At 47.1% G+C, this 26,855-nt stretch overlaps 2 protein-coding genes across 2 annotated transcripts; both read right to left on the bottom strand.

Moving 5' to 3' along the window:
- Positions 1–1,457: 1,457 nt before the first annotated feature.
- Positions 1,458–17,253, bottom strand: TELO2 (telomere maintenance 2; the record flags this gene model as incomplete). The annotated part of the gene is made up of 19 exons (XM_083872496.1): positions 17,079–17,253; positions 16,461–16,529; positions 15,531–15,678; positions 15,071–15,173; positions 14,265–14,333; positions 13,261–13,402; positions 12,679–12,815; positions 11,897–11,985; positions 10,684–10,794; positions 10,168–10,253; positions 9,827–9,924; positions 8,792–8,908; positions 7,759–7,830; positions 7,056–7,226; positions 6,266–6,357; positions 5,915–6,014; positions 5,348–5,412; positions 4,536–4,651; positions 1,458–1,561 (listed from the first exon to the last, which is right to left on the bottom strand). The coding sequence occupies exons 3-19, from the start codon at positions 15,608–15,610 to the stop codon at positions 1,458–1,460; spliced, it is 1,752 nt and encodes a 583-aa protein (XP_083728622.1). The 5' UTR covers positions 15,611–15,678; positions 16,461–16,529; positions 17,079–17,253.
- A 1,132-nt stretch (positions 17,254–18,385) lies between these two features.
- Positions 18,386–26,819, bottom strand: RNPS1 (RNA binding protein with serine rich domain 1). Its single transcript, XM_083872672.1, has 7 exons — positions 26,747–26,819; positions 23,855–24,010; positions 22,937–23,128; positions 21,949–22,051; positions 21,257–21,410; positions 20,672–20,813; positions 18,386–19,472 (listed from the first exon to the last, which is right to left on the bottom strand). Coding segments are annotated over exons 1-7 (855 nt in total). The 5' UTR covers positions 26,749–26,819; the 3' UTR covers positions 18,386–19,366.
- Between the last annotated feature and the right edge of the window lie 36 nt (positions 26,820–26,855).

Genomic DNA, 26,855 nt, shown 5'->3' with positions numbered 1-26,855 from the left:
CAGTATTAGAGTTAATATGTTCTCTCAAGCAGAGTACACAGTGCTTCATGTGTACATCCTGTTAGAAAGCTGGTTTTAGTATTTTAATAAATTTGAGGCAGAAAAAAACAGTAAGAACTCCAATTGTAACTTCACTTTTTTCTCAGTACAAAGAGCTGAATAACTGAGGTGGAAACTGTGAGATGCCTTTAAAGTACAACTCTGTTCTTCTAAGGTGCAGATCTGTGATTCCCTAGAAGTGAGACCTTATGAAAACAATCCCCATCCCCTTTGGGTAGGGCTTGGTTAAAAGTCAAACTACACCCTCCTGCAGGCTGAAGGCAGAGTTTCCCCAACAAAAGCTTCTGTGTTTAAATACGAGGGTCATGTGGGGTAGAACAAGAACTTACAGACATCTGGAGTAAACCTCAGAGTCACAGAATGCCCGAGTTGGAAGGGAACCTGGATGTCCCTGGGTCCAACCTCTGCTCAAGCTGGGTCACTCTGAGCAATTGAAGCTCCTTCTCCAAAGACCAGGTACATCAAGCCACTCTGTACTAGTCAGATTTTTGGAGGCCAATTTCTTCCCTGGCACAGGCAGGACTGAGGGAAGTGAAGCTCAATGTAACAACCAAGGTTCTACTCACCTCTCTGCCTGTCACCCTGCCCTGCCAAGGGGTAGTTATTAGGTCACTCACATTTCTTACCAACCACCCCTTACACTTAAAATTATTTTTCTTTTTCATGTTTTGACCTGCTTCAAAACTTGGGGTGAACATGAAGTTTCTAAATTGCTTTCAGGGAAGAAGGGTTGGGGAGATTTTAAGGTCAAAATCTGAACATTATTTATTTTAAAGTAGAAACTTACTTCTGCACTAAGATTAAACAAAAAGAAATCCCTGTCTTATTCTTTCCCAACCACAGCCCAGCTCTAGCTCAGGCCTTTAAAGCCTGGCACACTTTCAGCACTTCAGTACAGTTATCCAGTGATGCATCCCACCAGCAGTGCCATTCCTTCCACCCCTTCCAGCAGCAGCCCAACAGCTGCTCCCCCAAACTCCCACTGCCTGGGAACGTGGGAACCTTCCCAAGGGGCAGGTCATAGTGGCAAGTGGCCCTCCACAGCCCTCCTGTTTTTCTGACAAGAAAGCTCTGTGAGATCTTCCCTGTATTTTTAGCCAAGTGCTCAGACCTGCCAAGGTTATAAATAGCTGGGTGGGGGCTGGGGGTGCAGAGGATGGCAGAGCTCTCCTACCTTCCTGCATCTGTACACGCTGTACCGGATATCCAGAGCTCGCTCAATTGGCCTCCACTACAAAGTCCAGATGTCAAGTCAGGCCCGCTGGCTTACAGCTCAGCACCCTTCCCCCTTCTTCCTCTCCTCCAGCCAGGTGACTGCTGAAGAGGCCCCAGCAGTGCCCCAATACATCCAGCTGGCCAGAGCACAAGGTAAAGGTCATTTCTCTGTTACCCTTCAGCTAGGAAGGAACAACTTCAAGTTTCTTTTTCAGGTTCTCCATTAGCAGCAAGTTCTGCAGGGCCAGCCTTCTGCAGTCCCCATCAGGGTCTTTCTCCATCACATCTGCAAAAGAAGCAGCCACTGTTAATTGGAGATTGGGAAAAAGGGCCCTTAAAACTTCTCACTGTTTTACTGACAATCACAGAACTAAACAACAGTGTTTGCACCCACAGCTGGGCTGGACATCAGCACGTGCAGGAACTGCATTAGGCTGGAAGGTGGACATGCACAAGCTTCATCATGTAAAGGAGCAGGACTTCAGCCAAACCCTGACTGCCACATGGGGTAGTGCTCCAGTTTTGTAGGAGAAACAAATAGTCAGCTGGTCTGAAACACTATAGAAACTGTCTGACCTTGGATCCCATGGGATAATCTCTGTGCCAGAATTTGTACTTGTCACCTTGAGCTACACAAAAGGTTTGTACAGCTGAGCTACAAGTGTGAATGAAGTTGCAGTTTGCAATCCACTTTCTCCAAAGTCTGAAGTCTCCACTCTGCCATTGTTGCAATCTAAAATGGTCAGTGCTCTTTCCCAAATTTGGGGTCATGATGCCATTTCAATGGGGAAAGGAGACAGGCCCCAAGGTTCAGCATATTCTCCACTCTGGGAGACCAGTCTTCTGATAAATGAGTTCCACACGTCCCACAGGCTGTAAGGGCAGCGTGAGGCTGTTCCCAGCAGCCGCTAATCCAGGGGCCCTTAATGGGCCTGCAAAGTAACAACCAGGATGCATGCAGGATGTCTGAGCAGGGGAGCCTGGAAGAGCAGGGAGCCTGTGTGAGGATATCCTGTACGCACAAGCAGTGTGCTGGGAGCCTGGCACTGTCAGCCCAAACACATGACTCATGTCACTGGGGCAGGGCTATTTATAATGCAGGGAGAGCTACACCCTGGTGCTTCCATACTCCCTCTGCAGAAGGCAAAAAGGGAGGTTACAAGGCAGACTGGAACAAGTTCAAAAGCTCAGAGTGCTGTTGGTGCTGTTTCTGTCCCACGAGCATGGACCAAGCACAGCTGGCACTGCATGGGAGGCACAAGGCACTGAAGTGTCCTGCTGGTCCTGACACAAACCACACTTACCCATGACGTAGCTGCACAGCATTTGCAAGGGGTGGGGAATTCCCTCAAAGGCAGCTGCTGAGGAATCAAAGGGATCATTTCCTAGAAGCGTTTAGGAGCGTGTTCCCTCTCTCCCGTGGGAAGGATCAGGCTGCTGAACAGCAAGTGCAGCACAACAACTAAAGGCAATGATGGACAAGCCCAAAGTGGATTCCTGCCTCCCTCTCCACAGCTGACATGTCCCAAAGCACCCAGCAAGCAGACAGGGCAGGGCTGCAGCCAACAGGCTGAATGTCCTATGACTGACCATTGGCCACACTGCAGCAGTTTGCAGAGGTGATGTAACAACAAACTGAAAAAGGTCTGTGGATTCCTACTAAGCACTTCATGTATAACATTTCCTATCCCCCTGTTCATCACTGTGCTTTGGCCACGGCAGGAGAAACACAGATGCTTTAAGCTGAAATGCAGAGTAGCTAAAAGACACAGGAGTCAAGGCTCCCCTGCAGGACAGCTTGTCATTCCCAGCTACAGCGGAGCTAATACATGACACCTCTTGCAAATCTTGTCTGGAAGAGTCATGAAGCAACACAGCTAAGTCCATGAGCTCAGACCTGTGATTCAGGCACAGAAACAAGTCTCTAGTACCAGACCTGACCTGTCTGAGCAGCAGGGAGGGCCCAGCAGCTCCCTGTGCAACTGTTTCCCCTTACAATAAATAGCTACAGCACAGCCCAAGAAGCTGCTGTGTTTCACGAAGCAGCTCTAGAAACCCTTTAAATTGTACTTAAATTGCACCTGACCATATGTGAAGCTGAATTCTTTAAGGCTTCTGAACAACTCCTACAGCAGTCTTCCTTTCTCTGGAATACCCACAAGAGTTATCCTACCCTGTTCTCATTCCCACCAGGAATAACCATGCAGCTTTCATGCAAAAGCACTAGATGAAAAGACAGGGCTATTACACTACCTACAAGCATGAGAAGATGCTACTATCTTGGTTATCCTCCTCCTCCTCCCCAAAATAACTCACTGAAAACAGATTACGCAAACCCTCAGGCTGGAAATACATTCCTGAAAGGCTTCACTTGGTCACAGCAGTGTTAAATGCAGAGACAAGCAGATTCCTGAGAGCACATCATGTCATGGGAAAAGCGAAGTCTTGGGCCCCACATGGCAGCTCCCTTCCTTTCAAAGGGCACAGAGCACCCCAGCCCGCCAGGATCAGAGGCCAGCCGGGTCAGTGCTGCTTCCTGCTTGCTCCCTCTGGGAAGCGACTCACCAAGAGTGAGAATGGAGATGGAAACCAGACCAGGGAATCACAAGAATCATCCTCAGAACACACTTCAGCATTAGTTCTTCTTTTCCCTCCAGCTCACTGCAGTACCTGAGCACTCACCTGTGCAGCTCCAGCCTGCCAGAGCCCACAGACACAGCTCGTGTGGACGTAAGCGGTGCTGGATACAGCATTCAAAGTAATTTGCTGTCTTTTGTAGCTTTTTCTTTCTATCAAAAATAGGAAACTAGAGACTAGACCATGCTCCTCTTCCTCCTGTTTTTAGCTCTGACAACAGCCCCCTCATGAGTGCATGGTGTAAACAGGCTGTACAAGCTTTGTGTGTTACTGCTGGCCCAAGTCACTGCCTGGGTGTACCAGGCAACACGACACTTCCTGCAGCTTCATGACACGGGTGGTTGGCTGCTCAGACAGAGAAAGGGGGCACAGAGTATCTTTGGGGATTTTTCTGGGTGGCCTGTGAGGACAGTCCCAGTTTGTAATGCCATACCCAGCTCTTGGCTATGCCTCAGGCACCCCAGTGCTGCATGTTACAGCACACATGGTGCTCCACTTGCTGATCATGCCGATCTCTGGTGCACAATGCCAGGACATCACTGCTGCCATCGCGGTTAAAGAGATGCTGCACAAAGACCACACCACCAACCAGAAAAGCACTGATGCACCCCACCATGTCTTACCTCCCAGCCAGGACTGAGTCTCCAACAGCTCCTCTGTCATGTCTGCCAGGATCTGTTCTGCTGGGACACTGAGGAGCAGGGAGGAGATACAGGACAAGAGGCCCTGACGCACGTACCTGTGGAGAGGGACTGCACTGGTTAAGAGCCTGCAGCTTTATGCTCTGCATTGATTTCCTCACCTCAGGGGCTCTCCAGTTTCAAATGGCATGACTTTTGCCATATTCCTGCTGCTTAGAGATGTAATCTTGCAGTGTGCCCCACATACAGAGCCCCTGCCAAGCTGCACACAGGAGTCTAGCACAATTCAGAGTCCTGGACATATCTGAGAGCAAAACAGAAATTGGATGTATACAGACTTTTGGCTACATGTCTTAATTCCTTTCCAAGACTGAATGCTGGAATTTAATCTGAAGTTTTCTGAGCTCCCTGAGTTAAACACAGATGAAACTATCACATGGACAGGTGGTCAGGAAATCTGTCAACCTTTCTAAAGGTAATGGCTGTACTGCCACACTAGAAGACACCAGCCAAGTTCATATGTTGGGCTGGCATTAAACTCAGTCATAAGAACACACAGCTGGAGGAGAACACAAAGTAAATTGTGTGAATTGTGCACACAATTTTGCACACTGTGCACTGTGTGTAAATTGTACATTAAGTCACTGACACACTAAGCCAGATGCTCGTCTTGGACAAAGACCAACCATGACTGCAGGCTGGCTCACAGCTGATCTTTAAAAATGATCTTAAAAAAAATACTGAAATTTAAAAGTGATCTTTAAAAATGAGAATATGCAACTACAGTAACTCACGAGTCCGTGTGGAAGCGCAGCGCCCAAACGAACTCCAGCAGTGCCTTTCCCATTGCTGTCACTGCCTGCAAGAGAGAAGGTGACAGCACCACTGAACACCATCCACACTGCCACGCAGAGCTGGGCCTCGAGACATACTGCTCATCAAATCACAGAATGTCCTGAGCTGGAAGGGACCCCCAAATCCAACTCTTGCCTTGCAGAGGACACCCCAACAATCCCACCCTGCACCTGGGAGTGTTGTCCAAATACTTGAACAAAGATTTTGTTAAGATCAGTGCTACAGCTGAATTTATTTTACAGATGGGGAAACTTTGGCAGTAAAGTGAAATAATGTACTCGACCCCCCAAGAAGTTGACAAGAAGCAAAAGATGATAGTGCAGGGGTGGCTTGAATCCCATGTCTCTTTTCTGACCAGTTCTTCCCAGCCCATCTCACAACTTCTCAGCCCACCCAACTCCAGCTTGCTGCTAGTCTCAGTGCAGCAGCCCTGAAGCATGTGGCTGTTCCAGAGGCACCTCAGGTTCCCAGGCTGGAAGTCCCCCCTGCTCTCTGCCCTTCCTTACCACAGTGTTGACAGCCAAGTACATCAGGATGGCTAAAGTGTGGACCAGTCTTCCAAGGACTAAGTGATCTTCCCCCAGAAGATCAAATGTTGTTAAAGGCCTGCAAGTGCAACATACACAGGGTCCTACATATTCCTGCCACACAAGACTCCAAAGGGTAAACCCAAGAGACCACAACCCTCTCCTTCCCAAGCTTTGTGAAGGACCCAAGTGTCATTGTGGTGTCACTGGGCTCCTGCACAGCTCCTGGGCTGTGTACCCTGCTGCTCTGAGGCAAGCAGGACAAGCAGGAAGGTTCACTCTGGCAGTTGCCATGCCCACAGTCCCACATCCTAAGGTGTTCACACTCACCTGTCAAAGTGCTGAATCAATGGGAAAAAGAAATACCCAGCAACAGAATTGAACTGGTTTGGGCAGGAAGCCAGTTCCACATGAGACCGACCCTGCAGAAGAGAAAAATGAAGTTTAGGCACAAGATAAAGCACTCAGCTCTTCCACTTCACTGGACTCTGTCAAGACTACAGATTCCTTGCAGCCAGCCCATTGTCAACCACTGCTTGTACACCTATGGCTTCCAGCTTTCCAGCTGGATTGTTCACTTCCCACTTCAGATATTCTCCACATCTAAACATTTCAATACAATATAACCTCAGTACTGGTCATTTAGACACAAGGAACAAGAACATGCAAGAGATAAAGGGGTTTCAGAAGGCAAACTCTCCAGGCTGAACCACAGGGGAATTCTGGAAACTAGGAAACTGGCATCAATTTATCTCCCTGGAAAATAGGAAGGCTGAGGCAGTGTAGTCCAGAGGCAGCTGGTCTGATGGAGGCCCTGGGGTCTGTGAGGTGCAGTCACAGCTCCCTGCAGTGGCCACACAGGCTCAGAACAAGCACAGAACAACAATTATCCCTCAAAGCCAGGCAAGAAATTTCAGGTTTATCTTCCTCTACCTGCTGGGAGACTTGGTAGTCTGCACCAAAAAACTCAGACTCTGTAACTTCAAATACATATTTATCTGACTTTCCTTTGGATTGGGTCCACTTCCATAGGTATTTTGCTCTTTCCAGACAGAACTTACAGCAACTTCAAGTGTCCCTATTTTTGGTGGATTTAACATTAGCTTGCTTCTGGTCTCACCGTATTAAATCTCCGAGTCTTGCTTTTGATCCTTTCATCAACAATTCTTCTCCAGTCCTTAGAGCTGTCACTTCCCAGAGGGAGCTGGATAGAAGGCTTTTGGGCACCAGAAGGCTTGGTCTTCCCATGGAATTTGGGACAGGACAGTTCCTGAGCTGCCAAAACCAATACCTAGATAAAACAGAGAGGGGTTCAGTTAAAAATGGGTAATTCCCTAGGGAACAACAACGTCACCTGCATCCAAACTGACAGGAGCAACAAGGCAGAAAGGCACAACAGTTTTACAGTGAAGAACAGCAGGAAATTGACCTCCAACAGCCACCTGGCTCTGAGGTACTGACCAAGCACTTGGTCAATTAGTCCTGAAACAGAGCAGTGGCTCCTTCTTCAGACACAGCTGGGGAAGGAGTCACAGACAGATCACTGTCCTTCACAAAGGCTAGATAAATCAGACTGATGATGTGAAAGTAAACAGTGGCTTCTCCCAGGCAAATGCCCCAGGCATGCTCTGCATTCTATGGGGAGGGATCCCTGTGTGATGGAGTGTGGCAGGGTTAGGAACAACAGGGGAATGCCAGACACAAACAGGAATGTAAGAGATTCCCATGTCTCTGCCTTCTCCCATGAGGAATAAAGGGTAATCCTGTCACACCTCAGCATTGGTGCACCAGACAGAAGGAAAGTGGGAAGTGAGAGCACTCACGTCAAGGATGTCCATGCGCTGACGGAGACTGTAGTTCAGAGAGTAGAACTGGGAGGTCAAGTACTTTGCAACCTGCACAGAAAAATCAGGGTACAATGAACACAGACCCAGACTGGAAACAGCCTTCCCACTAACTCTAAAAGCATTTAATTTCACAGGTTCTGCTTACTGTTAGGTAACAGCAAGCCTCCAAGAGAAGGGAAGAAACATGCAGTGTAAATAGGAAATTTGGACACTTCCACTTTTAGATTCTCTCAAAAGAATTAAATGACAGATGAGACTGCATTATTCTTCTCTCCCTCCTGTGCAGAGGTACCCAAATAACTACCACAGCAGCTAGGAGACCTCACTGTGGCCTTTCAGAACTTAAAGTGCATTATAGGAAAGATGGAGGGGGGCTTTTTACTGGGGCCTGGCTAGCATCAAGGATAAAGGTATTAAACTGGCAGAGGACAGATTTAGATTGGGTATTAGGAAGAAATTCTTCCTGTGAGGGTAGGGAGGCCCTGGTACAGGGTGCCCAGAGAAGCTGTGGCTGCCCCTGGATCCCTGGAAGTGTCCAAGGCCAGGTTGGATAGAGCTTGGAGTAACCTGGGATAGTGGAAGGTGTCCCTGCCTATGGCAGGGGGTTGGAATGAGATGGGATTAAAAGATTTAAAGATCCTTTCCCACCCAAACCAGTCTGTGATTCCCTGATTACAGTCACCAGTCAGGTCTGTTAGAAGCCCTTTGTGCCTCAGCTTCCCTCTGTGTGAAACCCTTAGGTACAACAAGTCCTTATCAGATCTGCCTTGTCAGGTACACTCAAACCAACAGCTCCCAGACAGTTCCTCCAGTCTAACAGGGTTTTCTTTTTCCTACTGGTTCAGTCATTCCTTCCAGATTTTTCAGGAGCATAAATGTTGTTAGACCTGAACTACCTGCTCTACCACACTGACAGCAGCTCCCTCTATCAAACGAGAAAGAGACTTCAGCTGCTTCACTTTTTGCCTGTGCCTCACCTGGAGAAAGGAAAATAGCAGGAGGAACTCACAGGTATTGGGTCTGTGGTTAAAACAGCTACTTGAGCTCTTTGACGGAGTTCCACAAAGCCTTCAATGCAGGTCTTCTCCTCCAGATGCAATAATATTTTTGCCAGCTCCACACTAACCTGATGGAAATATAAAAAAAGAAATCAAAACTCTGATGGTGCTTGAGTTTTTTCCTCATAGGAATTATGGACCACTTCCAATGTTTAGACAAAGACAAGGAGGTATTCTGTTAAGGCTAAGGAGGCAATATGTCCATTCCTTAGGAGGGAGAGAAAACACAAATAGCAAATGCCATCAGATCTGTTTCTCAAAACCCTGAACAGATCCTCCACCTACCAATTCTCTATCCACATTTCACTTGGGCTTTCTGGAGAAGTGGTGGCATCATGGCACAGAATGAACTGTCACTGTAATGGATGGGTTAAAGGGTACAGAAGTTTCTCAGCTGGTGTCTTTACACTTCCAAATGTTCACTAGGGGGTAGTGGCCAGCACTCTGCACACCGTGACCTTGTCCCAGGTTCCTCTCCCCTGAGCTTTTCATCTTGACCAGTACAATCCAACTACTCCTTCTACAAGACATTATGCTTGTACAAGCAAATAGGGAAAGTGCAATTGATTTTTGCCCCCGTTTTCGTTGGGGAATAACAATTAAATTGAATTTCAATTCAAAAACCAAAATGGCTGCTCTGTAATCTGCATTTCTAGTGTTCTTCCAGCACAGTACATGGAGCTTCCCCACACTGGCAAGCACTCCTTGTGGGATGTTTCATTTTGAGCAGTGGAGCGGGAAGAAGGCAGGGTGGTGCCAGCACTTTTGCTGCTTCTCTGTTCCACTGTGCTCTACAGCCCCACCTTCAAGGCAACCATTTCCTTCTACTCCCAAGCTGAAAGCATTGTGAATGTGCACCTTGAACCCAGCTACACATCAGCCTGGCCTGCTGCTCCACTGGCATGTTTAGTCTCCTCATGACAGCAAAGTGATAGGGCCTCTAACACCACAGCCCTCTTGTAACCCAGATCATAATAATACTTCACTTCTCTTGTTGCTGCTGGGTTCTTCCGAACCAAGCTCTCAAGGGCCTTGACTGTAGCTTCCCATTTGTCCACATCTTCAGATTTTGATCCAGTCAGAACTGTAATCAAAAGACAAACAAATGTTATTAACAGAATGGCTGTGTTTGGCTGTTTACCCAAAATTCCTTCTGCCAATCATTTGTCTTGGTACAGACACTCAGCATGACCAACTCAGAAACAAAACTGAAATTACTCAAAAATTCTACAGCTTCTTCAAATTAGATCAGAAAAAACAACCCTACAGGGTTCACTCTCCCAAGCTCAGCAAGAAACAGATGAAGACTCAGCCCGAAATCTCCTACCTTCAATACAGTCTCGGATATACACAGGAGCCTTAACTTTTAGCTCTTTATCCTCAGACATGTCATAAGGGAGGAGGTCATCATCACTAAAAGAAATAAAGGCAGGGGTTAGTTTAGGGAGTGCAGATGTTCTTGCTTTCCCCAGATAGCCACACAAAGAGAAAGAACCAGGGCATACACTGCCATGTATGATTTCATTATAGATTTATATATATATAGATAGATAGATAGATATAGATATATTTCTTTATGTAGTGACAGAATAAAGCAAGTCCACTAGGAAAATGGGAAAATACATCCACAATTTCCAGGAAATATATATCTAAGTCAAACAGAACAAATACAGTGGTTGCACACAATGCAGGCCCTGCCTAATTTATGGCCTAGTGCAATTTCCTAGGCAAAGCCCTGCTCTGCTGCAAATCACTGAGCCAAACACAGTCATAAACCGCAATTGCCAAGAAATGCAGGTACTGACATTTATTTTCCATTTCCTCCCTCTTTATTGCCCCATACCTGTCAAGCTCAGCATCTGACTCCTCATCTGGCATCACAGGGGCTGCTGTATGGGATTTCTCATTACTCTCTGGTACCAATGGCAGTGCAGCACCTGCTTTCTCACTCCTGCTGTGAGGAATAAGAAGTTTTAAAATGGATACAGTAATAGTTCTTACAAGGAAGAAACTACCAACCCTTGCTGCCTAAATAGAACAGCAGATAATTATTCCTGCTGCAATTTCACACCCAGCTTGGCTGACACAAAGAACAAAGTACTGGGAAGGAAAATGGAGTGAGGGGAGAAAAGAAGCAGAATCTTCTAACAGAAGAACAATGGAAAAAAAATTAAACTGGCTAATTTTCTGTGTTCCCCTGCACAATACTTGAGACTGCTAAGGAAAGACTCCAATAACTAGATCACATTGACTTGCACCAGATTTGAAACTGTGAATGAAACAGAACTGAGAGTAGGTTTAGATTGGGTATTACGAAGAAATTGTTCCCTGTGAGGGTGGTGAGGCCCTGGCCCAGGTTGCCCAGAGAAGCTGTGGCTGCCCCATCCCTGGAAGTTCAAGGCCATTTTTAACCACTGCTAGGTCTTGAATAGGATGAATGCAACAATTGAGAATATTTTTCTGTCTCTACCTGTTTCTGTGGACTTTGGCATTGTCCTTTCATCTCCCTGATTCTCAAAAGTTTTCTCTAACAGCTGTCTATGCTGATCATGCCCCTAAAATGGGAGCAATAATTTTTTTGTACTTCCCTGGAGTGCTGGACAGCTTCATCTGCTAATAACAAAGTGCTTCACTCCTCTGCTGATCAAGCAGTGCTTCAAAGAGCCTCAGCAGATGCTCTGGAAGTTAAGAGCACTGAAGAGCCAGTCTTGAGAGTGACAGACACAGTAGATTTCTGTCATGGGTGAATGAGCTAGGGGCATACAGCAGAAATACCAGATTTCCAAGAAGCAAATAGAAATGCCCATCTGGTTCTACCCAAGGGCACACAAGACCCCTACACCACAGTTTTATGACATGCAGCTATCAACAGGGAATTTTAACTCATACTATCAATTGAATTGTGAATGTAATTCAATCACATTGGAAGAAGGTGGTGCACTATGATGTTTAAGAATACATAAAACATCTTAAATACTGTGCACAATTCTTGTGTGTAGTGGGAATAAGGCATGGAGAAGGGCAAAAAGACAGCATGAATAGTAGCAATAACTTACTCATCATCTGGAAGGCTGGGGACAACAAAGAGTGATGGAGTCTGCACCAGAAGGGATTTCAATTCTCTCGTTTCATCATCATCTTCATACTAGACATTCAGAATAACTGTTATTGCAGTCTATTACTTACTTCAAATATGCCCAGCATTCAACATTTCACCTTTGTACTGCCCACAGACTAAATCATGAGGAGATGAACCCTCACTAATCCTGTTTCAACTCCTGTGCTGACAGCACCAGGCAGCTGTAATCTTTGTCCTTATATTTAGTAGTACCTGATGACACCTGGTCTGAGTATTATTTCCATCTTTCAAACATTTAATAAATGGCAACATGACAGGAGGAATGTGGCAGGCTTTTAAAGAATTAATGTGATTTAATCAGATAAGTCACATTTGCTCTTTCCAGTAGAATTTGTATCTCCATGTCACTCTTGAAAATCCCAGCTCAGAACAGGTCTTCCCATCATGTCAGGGAGACTTTGGATTTCAGGCTCCCTCTCAACTCCCATGAATCAGATTCTAATTCCCTCATGCAATATGATAAACTTTAATTACCAAGTTTATCCCAACCTCTGGCAGCAGATTGCACTCCTGAGGTAATTCTCAGCCATCCCATAAAATTGGGGTTTTTTGTAAAGAGATTCTCTCTTTTTGAAGGTGTGACTGCCTCTCCTTATTTCCAGATAAAAAAAGTGCTATAATGGCCTGGATCATCTGGTTTAAAGTTTTTACTTCTTTTGAGCCCAGCACACCAGTCATAAACTTCACTGAAACCCTCACCTCAAACTTGAGGACAGGCCCCTCGGTGTTTATCTTCAGGCTGATGCTCTCTGCCACCACCATGCCCAGGCGCCGCAGCTGGGGCAGGCTGCTGTCCAAGTGGCATTTCGTGCCCTCCATCATGCTCATCATCAGCTCTGAAACAACCAACCAGCACACAGTGCACGTCTGAAATTCCAAAACAGTGACAAAAACAAACACCCATTTTTATCTGCTTCCCTGAGGGCACCTTTAGCCACCCACCACCTAATAATGGATAGAAAGGCTCCCTGAACTGCAGCTTCCCTCCTCTCACTAGACCCAGTCAGTCCCTGTTTTCCTGTGACAAAACTTCAGGGTTTTTAAACCATTGCTCAGGTAAGAACCTTAAGGCAAAGATAGGTTTTCTTCAATCCCATAACCTAAAGTTACACACTTGGAATTTTACCATATCAGTGCTAAAGAGGATTCCAGCAGGTTACCCCATTTGCCAAGGTGAAAATGGGACAATTCTGCTTATCCACAGATCAAAACAAGGTATTTTTCTACTCACAGTAAGACTCTCTGCTAAACAAATCTAAGCCCTGCTTCTCACAGTCTCACCTTGTCTGCAGCTGTCAATCTCAGGCTCCTTCAGGTGGGAGAGGCAGATGAGGATGGCCTTGCTAATGTACAGCTGCTGCTCAGCTGGGGAGTGTTTCACAGCACTGCTGCTGCTCCAGGCCTCCAACAGCTCCTGCAGCACCTAAATCAGAGAACTCAGGTTGCCCTGAAATCGATCTTTTCTATACAGAGGTATTTTTTGAAGCACATTTGAAGCACTCTCCCTACAAAGCAAGTAAAAAACCACAAATTTTGTATTTCAGGGTCCAAAACACACTATTTCACCACCCAAGAACTACACTTTCATTTAAGATATTGTTAAATAGAATTGATTTCTAAATTTAAAAGTGATGTTTATTTCTCCTTAATAAATCTGCAAAGCAATATGTATTATTATTAAAAAACAGTGTATTATAAGGTTTTATCTGTGTTTAGTCCTATTTTATTTAACTGTCAGCACTTCTAGATCATTCTAGAACACATAAAAAGTGGAAAAAATAATAATTTGACAAAATGGTAGGGATTTCCAGATATACAGATTTCATAGAAGTTTCATCACACTGCTGACTTTGAGAGACAAAATCTCTACCATCCTCACTGAGAAAAATGTGCATGAGAGAGATTCTGAAACATCAACCATTTGGTAAACAGACAACTGTCCACCAACCTGACTCCTTGTTGCCACATGCCCAGCCACATAAACAGGGTGACTGAGGAAGCTGAGGAGCACAGAGGACATGGGACATTTGTCAGAACCCAAGCATCACTAGTTCGCTACTTGGAAGACAATTTACCAATTAAAAATTCATTTACCAAGTGAAAAATTAATGCCAGCAGTGCAGAAAACTTTAATTCATTTATCACAGTTCACTCGTGAGATGTGGCTGGGCTTCCTTCATTCTCATGAACAGCAACCAGAAATTCTGAGAGAAGCACCAAAACTGTGAACCCCCAGACACAGAGAGAGCAGAATGTTCCCCAACAGTGAACTCAGTGAGCCTTACTCTGAGCAGCAAGGGGCGCCGGAGGCTGTCCAGGGACAGGTAACCGAGGAGGTTCTGCAGCAGCGCCGTCTGCAAGGAAAACCACAACTCCTGCTCCAACTGGACACAAAGCTGTCATGCAGCAATGACAAGGGTCTGGGTCTATTTACTACATTAAACTCCATTCTGAGGGAGGTTGACAAAATTCAGAGACAGAAAAGTAAACTAAGTTTAAAAAGCGAGAAAGCGCACGTATGCAGTTGGTGGTGAAATACATGGAAAACTGCGACAGAACTACAGTACAGTATTTTACCAACAAAACCAGCACAGTCCCAGGAAAACACAGAATTTATGAAGTTTAAACAACATCTCTCACAAGTCACAGTACAGTTCCTAACACCCTGTGACAAACTTAGGTGCAGAGGAAAAAAACCCAACGGTCCTTCTTACCCCCGAGGGTGGATCCTGACTGCTTCAATCTCCTCTTTCAGATTCTAAAATAACTAAATGCCTTCAGCTCCCCAGAATTCTGATACTCCATGCAAATAATCACCTGGTTCCAGAGGAGTACAGTAATTCCACTAATCACCATTAACCCTTAGAGAGCATATGAATCCCATGATTTCAAAGCTACTGTTCACCATGGTCTGTTACACTCTGCTGTCAGTGAAGAGCTGCACAAATGTGGGTAGACTGAGGGCTCATTGAAGAGTTAAACTCAATGAAGAGTTAAACCTTACTCTAGAAGATGAAGAGCTCATCTAAAAACCACACTGGCACCAGGGAGAACCTGGCAGTACTACAGAGCTGTTCCCCAGAGTCCTCACCGTGTGGCCATACTGCAGGAGCAGGATCTTCTGTGTCACCACAAACTGAGCCTTCTTGTTCTTCACAACCAGGTTCCCCAGCAATCTGGACAAGACATCTGCCCTAACAAAACAACAAAACATCAGGAATCCATGTTATTGCTGTCATGCTGCTCCTAATCATAGGAAAATCTGAGAGCAGCTATTTGCAACCAAGTCTCTAGAATATCTCTTTAGAGCCAGTCATGGCAAAGAATACTTTCACTTGTTTTCCCACTGCATGTCATGATCTAGATACTCAAGAAATGGTGTAGGTTTTCCCTAAGAGGTAACAATCAACCACTTTATCCCTTGAGTCTTTTAAGAAATGGCAGTGTAAAAAACCACCTACACAAACACAGCACCTTTCAGAGACTGATTCTTCAAGTGTTTGTGACAATTCCTGCCTTTGCTGTGGATCAGGGAAAAGCAGAGCTCTTACCCAGGCGCTTGCTGCACAAACCCAAGGACCACGGCCTCCATCCAGCGGTCGGGCACACATTCCACCAGCCGCCAGCACATCCTCTGCCAGATGCAGTCTGACTGGGTGAGCTCTGTCAGGCGGGGCACCAGAACCCCCAGAATTTCCTCTGAACCACAGGAGAAAACAGTAAATACCACAGACAGGCAGGACTGGTATAATGGCACTTGACCCTGACCCGAGAATTTCAAGATCTTCACAACATGAAAAGAATATAATGTACAGTTTGCAGTTCTAAATTGCTCCTACAGTAGAAATACTACTAGAATTACAGAATCATTTAGGTTGGAAAGCCCTCTAAGACCATGAAGGCCAACTATAACCCAGCACTGCCAAGGGCAACACTAAACCATGTGCCCAAATGCCACACCCACATGGCTTTTAAATCCCTCCATGGATTTAATGACTCCACCACTACCCTGGGCAGCCTGTTCCAATGCCTGACCACCCCTTCAACTAAGAAGTTTTCCTTAATATCTAATCTAAGTGTCCCCAGCACAGTTTGAGGACATTTCCTCTTGTCCTGTCCCTTGTTCCCATTCAGACTTCCAGACATGAAAAGCACTAAAAGACATTGAACAGTCATTATTTAATAGCCATACCCCAGAAGACAGAACGAGAATCTGCCCATCCCTATTCTCACCCTGATGAGGATGCCTCTCCATCAGTTTTTAGAGAAGAACAGGTCCCAGTCATATAAACTGGCAGAAAAGCACCAACAAGACACAGCTGAGCACCCTCAGAGAGCAGCCTGTGCAGCCCAACTCAAAACACCTGCAATTAACTCACTGGTCTTCCACTCCTTCTGCTGATCATCAGCACAGTCATCCTCCCAAGCCAATTCACTAAAATACCTGCCCCCTCCCCAGAACAGCACAGTAAAACACTCACTTTGCCTTCCATGAATGCACACCTTCCCCAGGACATGAGAAACAAAAGAGATGGAGCAGTCTAAGCCACCTGGGATAAAACAGACAGGAGCTTAAACAAACATCATCAGCATCCTCCAACCAACCTTCAGGAGGAAGTGCACAGACTTCCACAAGTGCTGAATTCTGAAAACACATTAACTTTTCCTCTTCAATCATCATCTCTCCCTCCCTCCACCACCTGCCTTCAGGCACAAACCAGAGTTCAGTATTTACAGTGACAAGCAGAAAATTAAAGCAGCTGAGTCTCATTTTAATGTGATTGCCACTGGTAGCAATGCCACTGATCCAGTACCACTCCTATCTCCCAAACAATTCCTCCAGCACACACCAGGTGACCATAACTAAGCTTTAGCAATGATGATGCTGTTTAATTGCTTGGATGATTGCTGCTTTCAGTGGATTCTAAAAGGCCTCAGCTATCTCCCTCATTCCTAGGCCTTTATGCTTTTAGGATAGCCTGAATGAAGAATGCGAGCCTCACTAATCATCTAATTTCAAGCAGCAGCCATGGGGTCCATGCCTAAAACACTTTTTCAGGAAACACAACCTTACAGTAGAGTCATCCTTGCAGCCTTACCCCGCAGAGAGTCAGAGATCTTCTCCAGCACCTGGAGAACTGCATTACCCAGGAGAGGGAAATAGTTCTGCGGGAAGAACACTGGTGGGTTTTTCCCCTGGAGTTTGTTGCTGACGTGCTCGGGCAAAGACACGATCTTGCTGAGCAGGACGTGGTGCAGGTCGGGGCAGGCGGGCTGTGCCTGCTGCTGGCAGCCCTCCCACAGCAGCGCCGCCAGCCGCCCCTCCTGCAGGAACCGCTCCAGGGTCCCCACCGCCTCCCCCGGGTCGAGGCCAGAGCTGCAAGAAAATAACTGTAAGTTCCTGCCTCTTTTAAATGGTAAAAATAAGATTTGCACGCTACTGCTTTTCTATTGTGGTACCACCACTGAAACGGCTCTGCTCTGTTACACCGGATTTTAAAATATCAAACTAAAGCGATTTTAACATCTTTTTATCTACAGCTTCCTCGGCTCCAAGCATTCACGACCTTCAACAGCCACAAGTGAAAGATCTCAGTGATTCCGCGGGACGCACAGCACGGCGCGGCACTGAGGGCGGGACGAAGGCTGCCCGTAGCCACATCTCCGTCCCCTCAGCTGAAAGACACCCCCAGCCCAGCCCCGGGGACCCCCGCCCGCCCCGGGGAGCGGCACTGACCCCGCGGAGCCGAGCGCCTCCAGCAGCAGGCAGAGCACGAGGCCGGGCGGGCCCTCCAGGAAGCAGCGCTGCCTCAGCCCCTCGGGCAGCGCCGCGCCGGGCGCCCGGGCCAGGCCGCGCAGGAGGGCGCCCAGCAGCGCCCGCTCCCTCTCCCTCAGGGCGGCCGGGCCGCCCGCCGCCGCCACAGAGGTGAGCACCGCGCCCAGCGCCGCCGCCAGCCCGGCCCCGGCCCGGCCCAGAGCCGCCACGGCCTCCCGCAGGACGGGCTCCAGCCCCGGGCCCGGAGCGAGGCCCGGCTCCGGTGACGCCGCCATCACACTGAGGGAAGCGCGCGGCGGGCCCGCTCTGCCCCGCGCTGCGCGGCAGCCAATGAGCGACACCAACTCTGAGTGACAGCCACTGAGAGGCGCCAGCCCTGAGTAACAGCCAATGAGCGGCACTAACCCTGAGTGACAGCCACTGAGAGGCGCCAGCCCTGAGTAACAGCCAATGAGCGGCACTAACCCTGAGTGACAGCCAATGAGAGCCGCCAGCCCTGAGTGACAGCCAATGAGCAGCACCAACCCTGAGTGACAGCCAGTGAGAGCCGCCAGCCCACATATGAGGGACAAGCACCGCCCCTTAAAGGGGCCCACCGTGCGCGCCAAAAGGCAGCGAGGAGCACAGCCGTTCTCAACCCTACTGCTTTATTCGGTAACTGCTTGTCCTACACAAGTACAAACACAACATGGCCCAAAAGGATACAAAGTTATACAAAACGAACAAAAAAAAAAAATCTGTATAGTATTGACTGTACAACAAGGTGGTAAATTCTTTGCCTTTCCCTGTGTGAACCCTAGTTAATCCAGCCAGTGTCGTGGCTTCAAGCCTCCCTCTCTGCTTTGCAGTTTCCAAGAGGTTGGTGCTCAGTGGGTCGTTTGGGATTTGTAAAAGCACTCTGTTTCACTGCGGGTTGAGTAGGAAGTTTTTACCAACATTCTCAATGAAAAGGTCACAGAAATCACTTCTCTGGCAGCTACAGAACATTTTCTTAAGATTTCCAGCTTCTTCTCTAAAGTGTCGTGTTCACTGGGCTGGACCATTGTTTCTGTGGTGATTGCCTGGTGTGAGCATTATAGAAGAGCTTATTATGCAGAAACTAACCGTCCAGGGGAACTGGAATAAAGCAACCATTCTGTATTGAATTAAATCTCACACAGGTCTGGGCTCCAGCTGCCCTGAAAAATCCTGTGCTGGCACCTGGAGATCAAGGTAAGTGGCTCACCATCTTACTGGGGTTCTGAACTAGCTCAACATTTGCATGCTGCTCTGTACAGCGGGCTAAGCATTTATAATCACCAAGCAGCAGGTGCTAACTGGAGAAAGACAGGCTGAAACATCTTTCCCTCCCTCTATCTGGAAAAAAAAAAGGTTTTGCAGCCTTTAAAATCAAAGCTATTTTTAAATAATTTCAATTCAATGCCAGGAATCCAGAAGCCTCACAGTAAAAGTTATTGGCCAGGAACTGGTGGTCTCTCCTCTTATGTTGCCTTCACTGCCAGGATCATCTCTCACTCCTCCTCACCCAGACTCATTATAAAAAAAAAAGGTACAATATTCCATCTGATGGGATTTAAGTTAAAAAGTAAAAAGCTGTCCAGTCCTTTTGCTTTATCTGGAGGAGTTTGAGCTGGAGCGGCTGCGATGGCGCCGCCGTCCCGGGGACCTGGAGCGGGAGCGCCGGCGCACGGGGGAGCGACGCCGGGGAGAGCGGGACCTGTGGGGATGGACAAGAGAGATCCTGTTAGGGACAAGCAGCAGGTTTGGGCAATTGGGCAGCTTGGCCACCAGCCTTTTAAAAACACTTCCCTCCTGCCTCCTCCCAAAATCCCTCACACATCATGTGAGCCAAACACAGACAGCTCCAGAGAGGACATAGCAGGAAGGTTCTGGCTATCCTCCCTCTGCTTAAGGAAATGGAAAAAATTATTAGTACCTGAACATAGACAAGAAATGTATCTTTTTTCTCAAGGAAAATGAGCTCAGATCCTCTTTCACCTGAAGTCATCTTTGACTCCTGAAAGAGTGATATTCAGAGGAAGGATTTATCCAAATCCTTTCAAATTACAAGGAAGCTCCTTAGAGGAAGCTTACTCAAGAAGTAGTTTAGCTTTAAGCTGCTCAGTACTACAACCAAGAGCCATAGCAGTATAGCTACTGCTATGGCACAGAAGTTCCAGGAACAGAATACTAACAGCTTTAACAGGACAGTAGAAGTTGGAGTAGGAAAGATAACGAAGGAGGAAGGAATTGCAAACCTGCACTGGTGAGATCTCAGCAAAAGGTGTGTTTAAAGGAGCACCAAGAAGCCTCCTGGATCTTGTGCCACAGTAACTACTGCTCATTTTTAAACCTGTGGCTCAAAGCTGTTCAGCAATCAAGTTACTACTAACAAGTAAGACATTTTGAAGACATGTAAACACCAAAGACTCAGAACAACTTATCTGAGCATAATCAGGCAGCTCCAAGTTGCACAACTGTCAGATAACACCCTGGGGCCAGTGTACTCCACTCACCTGACACAGGATTGCTTTTTGGTCATGTGCCCATGCAAAAGTTACCCCATGGAAGGGGGTTACAAGGGCTTCTGAAAAACAATCTGGGACAAACTACCACAATGGTTCTATCAGTCAGAGTCTGCTCCCACTTCACCTTGAAACCTTTATGCAGAAGGGGCTCCAGGGAACAGGCTGGGAAGGACGGGACCTTACCCAGAGACTCTGCTCAGGGTGCAGACCAGAGCAGACACCCTGAAGGTAAAGAATTAGGAACTGCAACCTCGGTTCAACCGACACCCAAAACGTGTTCCTGTCACCACGCAGGGGAAAGTCAAGTCCAACAGGATTTTCCCCATGCCGAGTCTGTCGGCGATAAGAAGCTGCTACAGAGAGAGAAAAGCCCTGCCCCAGCTCTCACCTCCTCCTCATGCGGGGCGGAGACCGGCGCCACATGGGCGGCGGCGGCAGCATCCTCCGCGGGGGGCTGAACCGGCGGGGAGGGGGGCGAGGCCGCGGCGCCAGCACGGCTGTGGCTGTGATCTCCTGACCGTCGATCTGGCCTTTGTGGGCAATCACAGAAACAGGGAGAATTAAATATTTTTCAACATTAACATATACACATTGTATTACTGCAACTCACAGCTTTGTCACAAGCGACTGAAGTGGGATCACACCCTATACAGGGGCTATTCTGACCAAGTCATACACCTACTAGACTTCTTTATCTAACCCCACCAAACTGCAGTTCCAATGTAAACCTGGAAAAGTTTTCATATAAGCATAAAATAATTTTTTCACTCCTTTGAAAAAAAATATTAGTTTTAATAGTTCTGTGATTTCTTGGATCTGCCCTGAAGCTCACAAAAGCCATGTGGGCTGACAACTGACAGTGCTTTACATCAGTTCACCAAAGACACCTATCACCTCTAACTCATTTTCTGATCAAATTCATCTCCTCTGAAGATTTTAAAAGCTCCCAGGCTCCTTGCAGGTCAGTACCTACCACCATCCATGTGTTTCAGGGCTTTCTCAGCATCATCTGGGTTCTCAAACTCCACATATGCATAACCTTTGGAGAGGTGTGGGTTTAGCCTGTCAACTGGCATGTCGATCATTTTAATCTTTCCGTAAGTGGAAAAAATTTCCATGATGTGATCCTGCAGAGAGACAGAGAGAGCCTTATTAACACAGAGCACATTCACCAGACAGGCCTGGCTGGCAGAGAGCAGGAAATCCAAAGTACATAATTTTTTCAGCAGCCTAAACTAAACCTTTTACCTCTGAAGACCTTTAAATGACATTCTAGCAAAGAAAACTCAAGCCAGCCCAGATCTCTGTAGATCCTTTATCAAGAACTGCCCGACTTCCTTCATGCCTCCAAGGTAATTTCAGCTGTTGTTGCAAATTCTACAGTTTTCTTCCTAGCAAAGCAGGATATAAGGTCTGAAATACTGACAAAACAGGCAGACCTCCTAAGCACTACAGTGTTTCAGAAGTCTTCATGGTATTTGACTCAGTAAAATACTACCAAAATTTTCCTCACTGATCAACCAGGACACAAAGGAACAATATCCAACAGCAACACCTTGGCAACTCTCTGGTAACCAAAAAGTCCTGAGAGCTTAGAAAGAGCAACTCACACATTGTCACAGAAGAATATGAATGCCTGACTGTAGGGGAACACGCCATTATTACCTTGGTCACGTTTCTAGTGAGCCTTCCAACATGCACTTTTGTGGGTCTGGGTGATGGGCTCCGCCTCTTCCGCTCCTTCTCATCTCTCTTGGGTGGTTTGGACCTGATTTGGACATCAGAAAACATTTACAGTTTTCAGGGAACATGCAGGACAAGACCAAAGGCAGCCATTATCACATTAAAAATACTATTTTTATTAAAGAGCATCTTTGTCCTGAAGAAGTTAACAATGTTGGTGGTGGTGAGGGTGTTCCACTCAGAAACACCTCAGGTCCCAAAATATTAAAAAATATATTTAAAATTAGCTGCATAATATTAGCTGCAGCCATATATAATGCCTTTGCAGTTAAAAAAAATCTAGAATGAAACTTAAATCTGTTAAAAAAAAAAATCAGTGTGTAGAAAATTTATATTTATGCTTCAAAGTCCATAAATTGAGTGATACACTAAAAACCACACACTGCCTTAAGCAGATTTTTATTGCCTTATGCAAAGGAAAAACGGTACAGACAGTTAGTTTGATTCCCGTATCACCCTTACAGAGGCTTCCTCTGCCCTCCTTCCTATTTATTTTTTTATAAATAAGAATATAAATATACATATATACACATATATCCTGGTTTTAGCCTTGACTGTTTTGTTAGTTGTGGCTATAGTTTACAGGAACTGAACAGCTTTACTCTGATCTAGGCCCATACTACTAAGGAAATGCCGATTAAAACCACTTCTAAAAAATACATTTAAAATCTTCCAACTGTTAAAAATTAGGTTTTTAAACTCGGTTCCGACAGGGATTTACACTCTCTTCCTACAGGAATGTATGGATCCTAAGGAAACGGAGCACACCTGTTCTAATAAAATTCACATCTCTAAGTTATGAAGAAAGCAAATGGTCTTCAGAGAAGAACAACTGTTCTAACCACAATCTTGTATTCCACATGGAATTAACCTGACATCTGGCAATTCCCAGAAGAGAAACAAAACTCACTTGGAGCGGGACCGTCTCCTGTTGTCGTGTCTCCGCCGAGAGGGGCTGGGGGACCCGGAGGAGCTGCTGGAGCTGGAGCTGCGAGAGGTGCTGGAGCTCCCGGAGCGGCTGGAGGCAGAGGAGGAGCTCGAGCCACTGCTGGAGCCAGTGCTGGAGCTGGACCCTGAGCTGGAAGTCGAGCTGGAACGGGACCTGTTTCAAGAGGGAAAAATCAGTGGAATTGCGGAAAAGGGATTTGTAGAGAAATCTCAAAGCTCACATAGTACGTATTTGCATGCAAACTCTGAGATAAAATATGCTGATTTAGAAAGGCAGACATTGATGAGAGAGAAATTAAACTAGAAACAAGTTCCAAATGATGACCTTGCAAACAGACTAAGTATTTTAGAGAAATAGGACTATGCAAGATGTATTGTAGTAGGACCCACATTAGGTGTTTTTAGGCAACTGGCTTAAAAGCATTAGCAGCATTGCGTGGTAAAAGCTGATAGGCCAAAAAACGTTTCTAATGGATTGTAATTAAGAAATAGTTTGGCTTCTGACTGTGATTGTGTAAATTGTAACATCTATACCATCTCACCCTTCTCATGAGACTAAAAATAGAATTTAAGTCTTTAAAATGCCTCTCAAGAGCCCCATCTCTAAGTCAGAAAAAGGGATTGTCCGACATGGAACAGCCAGAAAAACAACAGCTGAGAAAAACTTCTGACAACTACAGAGAGAGTAACTATGACTGAGACTCCACCGCTCATCAAACAGCCAAAGAAATTCATACCTAAAGTATGAAACCCTCTTAAGTTAGACAAAATCACACAGTGACTAACACAACAAAAGCTTTCAACAGACACAAGATTATTGCAAATAAAGCTGCTGATTTCTGAAAATGCAGTCATTTGTTACTCCTATAAAAGCACCCACCTGGTGCTGCTGCTCCCACTGGAGGCGCTGCGTCTCTTGCGCGTCTTGTCCCGACCTCGATCCTTCTCACCCGATTCCTTGGTGGCTGCTTTATCCTTGGACCTGTCCTTGGACTTCTCCTCAGACCTGTCCTTGCGCTTGGTTGGTGAGGGAGCCCTTCAACAACAGATTGCAGAATTGCTTCATTCAAAAAACCAGACAACAAAAGCCTCAAAGCCAAATAAAGAACAGGACAGCAACACAAAACGCTGAACTTCAAATGTAACTCAGGATTGCTGAAACTGTGGAGTTGAAGTATGAGGCAATTCCTGACACTTTAGCAAAAGTTCTGGCAAACTCTTCTTTTTCAATCCTAGTAACTTTTTTCCCCTTCAGAGATATCCAAAGCAGCACTGAATGGGCCCCACGTCTCAAATCTCGCTTCTAACTCCTCGATTCAGAGAACCAGCTCACTCTTTGCTCAAGATCCAAAAGGAGACAGATTTAACACTCTCTATTCAGCACTGACATGCTGGACATTATTTGACTTCCAGATGTTTGCCACGTGAGGGCTGCATCCATTACAAAATCTGCAACCTCTATAAACATGTTGCATTTTGATTATTCCATGAGGATTGGTTAAACCTGTATTACAAACCTGCCTCCAACATTTTAATAACCTCTAAAGGAGCGTGACACCCTGAACTAAGGAATTAAACATTCAGGGAATGAGCAGAATGTGCTGGAGCTGCCAGCCTTATCTGCACCAGCACTGAACATGCACAGTAATGAAGGATGTTGGAAACACCTCCATCCTCATGTGCATCACAGGCAAACTCAGGGAACAAGAAAAATAACTTCTCCAGCTCGCAGCATCCAACAACCTTGCTGCTTCTGTGCTTCTGGTAAGCAATTATTTTATTCTCTGAATTGCAATTAAATGTATGGTTGGGAAGGGATCACTTCTGAACAGCCAAACTTGCTTTCCTGATTTTCAACTTCACAGTTTTCCCTAATACACCAACTGCAAGAAGCAACAGAAATGAATATTCACAAACCCCACAAAAACCAAGAAACACCCGTGGTCTTTCTACATGGAGGACAGGAAACTCCCACCACAGATTTGCCACTGGCAAAAAGCTTCCTGGGAAAGGAAATGTCTCCTCTGGCACCAGAGGCAGCAAGAAAGCAAAAGCAGCCTATGGACCTGTCCCAGGGGTGCTGCAAAAGGAGTCAAGAGAAGCAAACCTGTGTGTGTCACTGAGCTTTAGGACATTTCTGTCCAGCTCTGGGCCATGTTGAGGGGGCTGCAGTTTGGAATGAGCTGCATGAGCCCAGCTGGGCAGTACAGAACAGACAGTTCCTGGTTTCACAAAACAGAAAACTTAAGACTTTCCTTTCATAAAATCACAGAATCACTGACTGGTTCAGGATGGTGTGAACCTTAAAGCTCATCCATTTCCAACCCTCTAGCCACGGGCAGGACACCTTCCACTATTCCAGGTTGCTCCAACCTGGCCTTGGACACTTCAAGGGATGGATGTGGCTTCTCTGGGCAACCTGGGCCAGGACATCACCACCCTCACATGGAACAATTTCTTTCTAATCTACCTAAACCCACCCTCTGTCAGTGGGAAGCCATTCCCCCTTGTCCTGGCCCTCCATGCCCTCATAAAACATCTCTCTCCATCTTTCTTACAGGTTCACTGCAGGTACTGGAAGGCTGCAATTAGGCCACCCCAGAACCCATTTTTCTTCTAAATATCCCACAGCCAGGTTTGGGGTATCTCTGTCTAACATCACAGCTCCTGCTGCACCTGTGGACTATCAGAGTCATGATGTTACCAGCACACAAAACCGTCTGCCAGGAGTCAGATCTGGTTTTACCCTTTCTGGGAGAAGGGAAGAGGAAACTTTCATTGCTTAATTGCTTACTGCTTACTGTCCTCCGGACAGGCCCTTCAGGCAGATCAGACACATGGCTTTGGAACATTCACCAAATGATGCTGCGTTTAAACAAACTAACCAGTGGTTTTATTCCTTTCTCAGGAATGGCACTGGCCAAGCTCACTTTAGTGGGAAATCTCACCCTACCCTGTGGGCATTTTTATCTGTACAACTTCAAGCATTCACTAGGAAATGTGGAGAGAATAAATCAGTCCTCACACAAGGCTGTACAGAATTGCATTTCTAACCGACAAGCTTCTTCCCTAAATTTAAAAACCTCTCACTCTAACAAACAGCTGGTTTAGGGGCATCCACCCCAAACCAGAAACTGTAAGAGCAATCTACACAAACCAAACGTCCAGTCTCACACACACTTGTGCTTTAGAGACAGAATCTGCACACTCAGAGCAGCTCTGTGGCAAAAGAAGCAAACTCGCTCGCCCCCAGGCTTCCCGTACGGCCACAGGCGAGTCCTTTAATGACACTTTGCTTCAGGACTTCAGCTGCAAAATTCCTGGTGTGAGGAGTATTTGGCGCCCGGCACTTCTCTGCCCGGTACCGCCGCTCGGCGCAGCTCCGGGGCCTCGGTACAGCCACATCCACCCGCCGCGGGGCCGGCACAGCGCCCGTGGGGCCGGGCCCGCGAGACCGGCACGGCAACCCGCCCCTCGGGCCCGCAAAACGTCCCTCCCGCCGGCCGAGCCGCGGCGGCGGCGCCGACACTGGGGCCCGTCTCCGCGGCCGGCCCCGCCCCGGCCCTCCCTCCCTGCCCTGCCCGCCTCCGCCGGCGGGAGCCCGCGGCCCCGAGGCCCCATCCCCGGCCCTGGCGCCGCCATCGCCTCTAGGCGGCCCCGGCACGCTCCCCACAGCGCTCCGCGCGGCGGAGGGCCCGGTGGGGCCGCGGCCCGGCCGGATGGAGGCGGATGGAGGCGGATGGCGCGGCCCCCGCCCCGGCCCTGCACTCACATCCTCGGCGCCGCCACCGATCCCCGCCCGGCGCGCGCGAATGACGGAGGCGCGCGGGAAGGGGCCGCGCCGGCGCGCGGTGATGGCGTCACAGCAGGGGCGGGGCCGC

Source organism: Zosterops lateralis (assembly GCF_965231275.1).
Source record: "Zosterops lateralis genome assembly, chromosome: 15".
NCBI lineage: Eukaryota > Metazoa > Chordata > Aves > Passeriformes > Zosteropidae > Zosterops > Zosterops lateralis.
The sequence above is the reverse complement of the archived record's forward strand: the minus strand, read 5'-3'. Positions and strand labels throughout refer to the sequence as shown.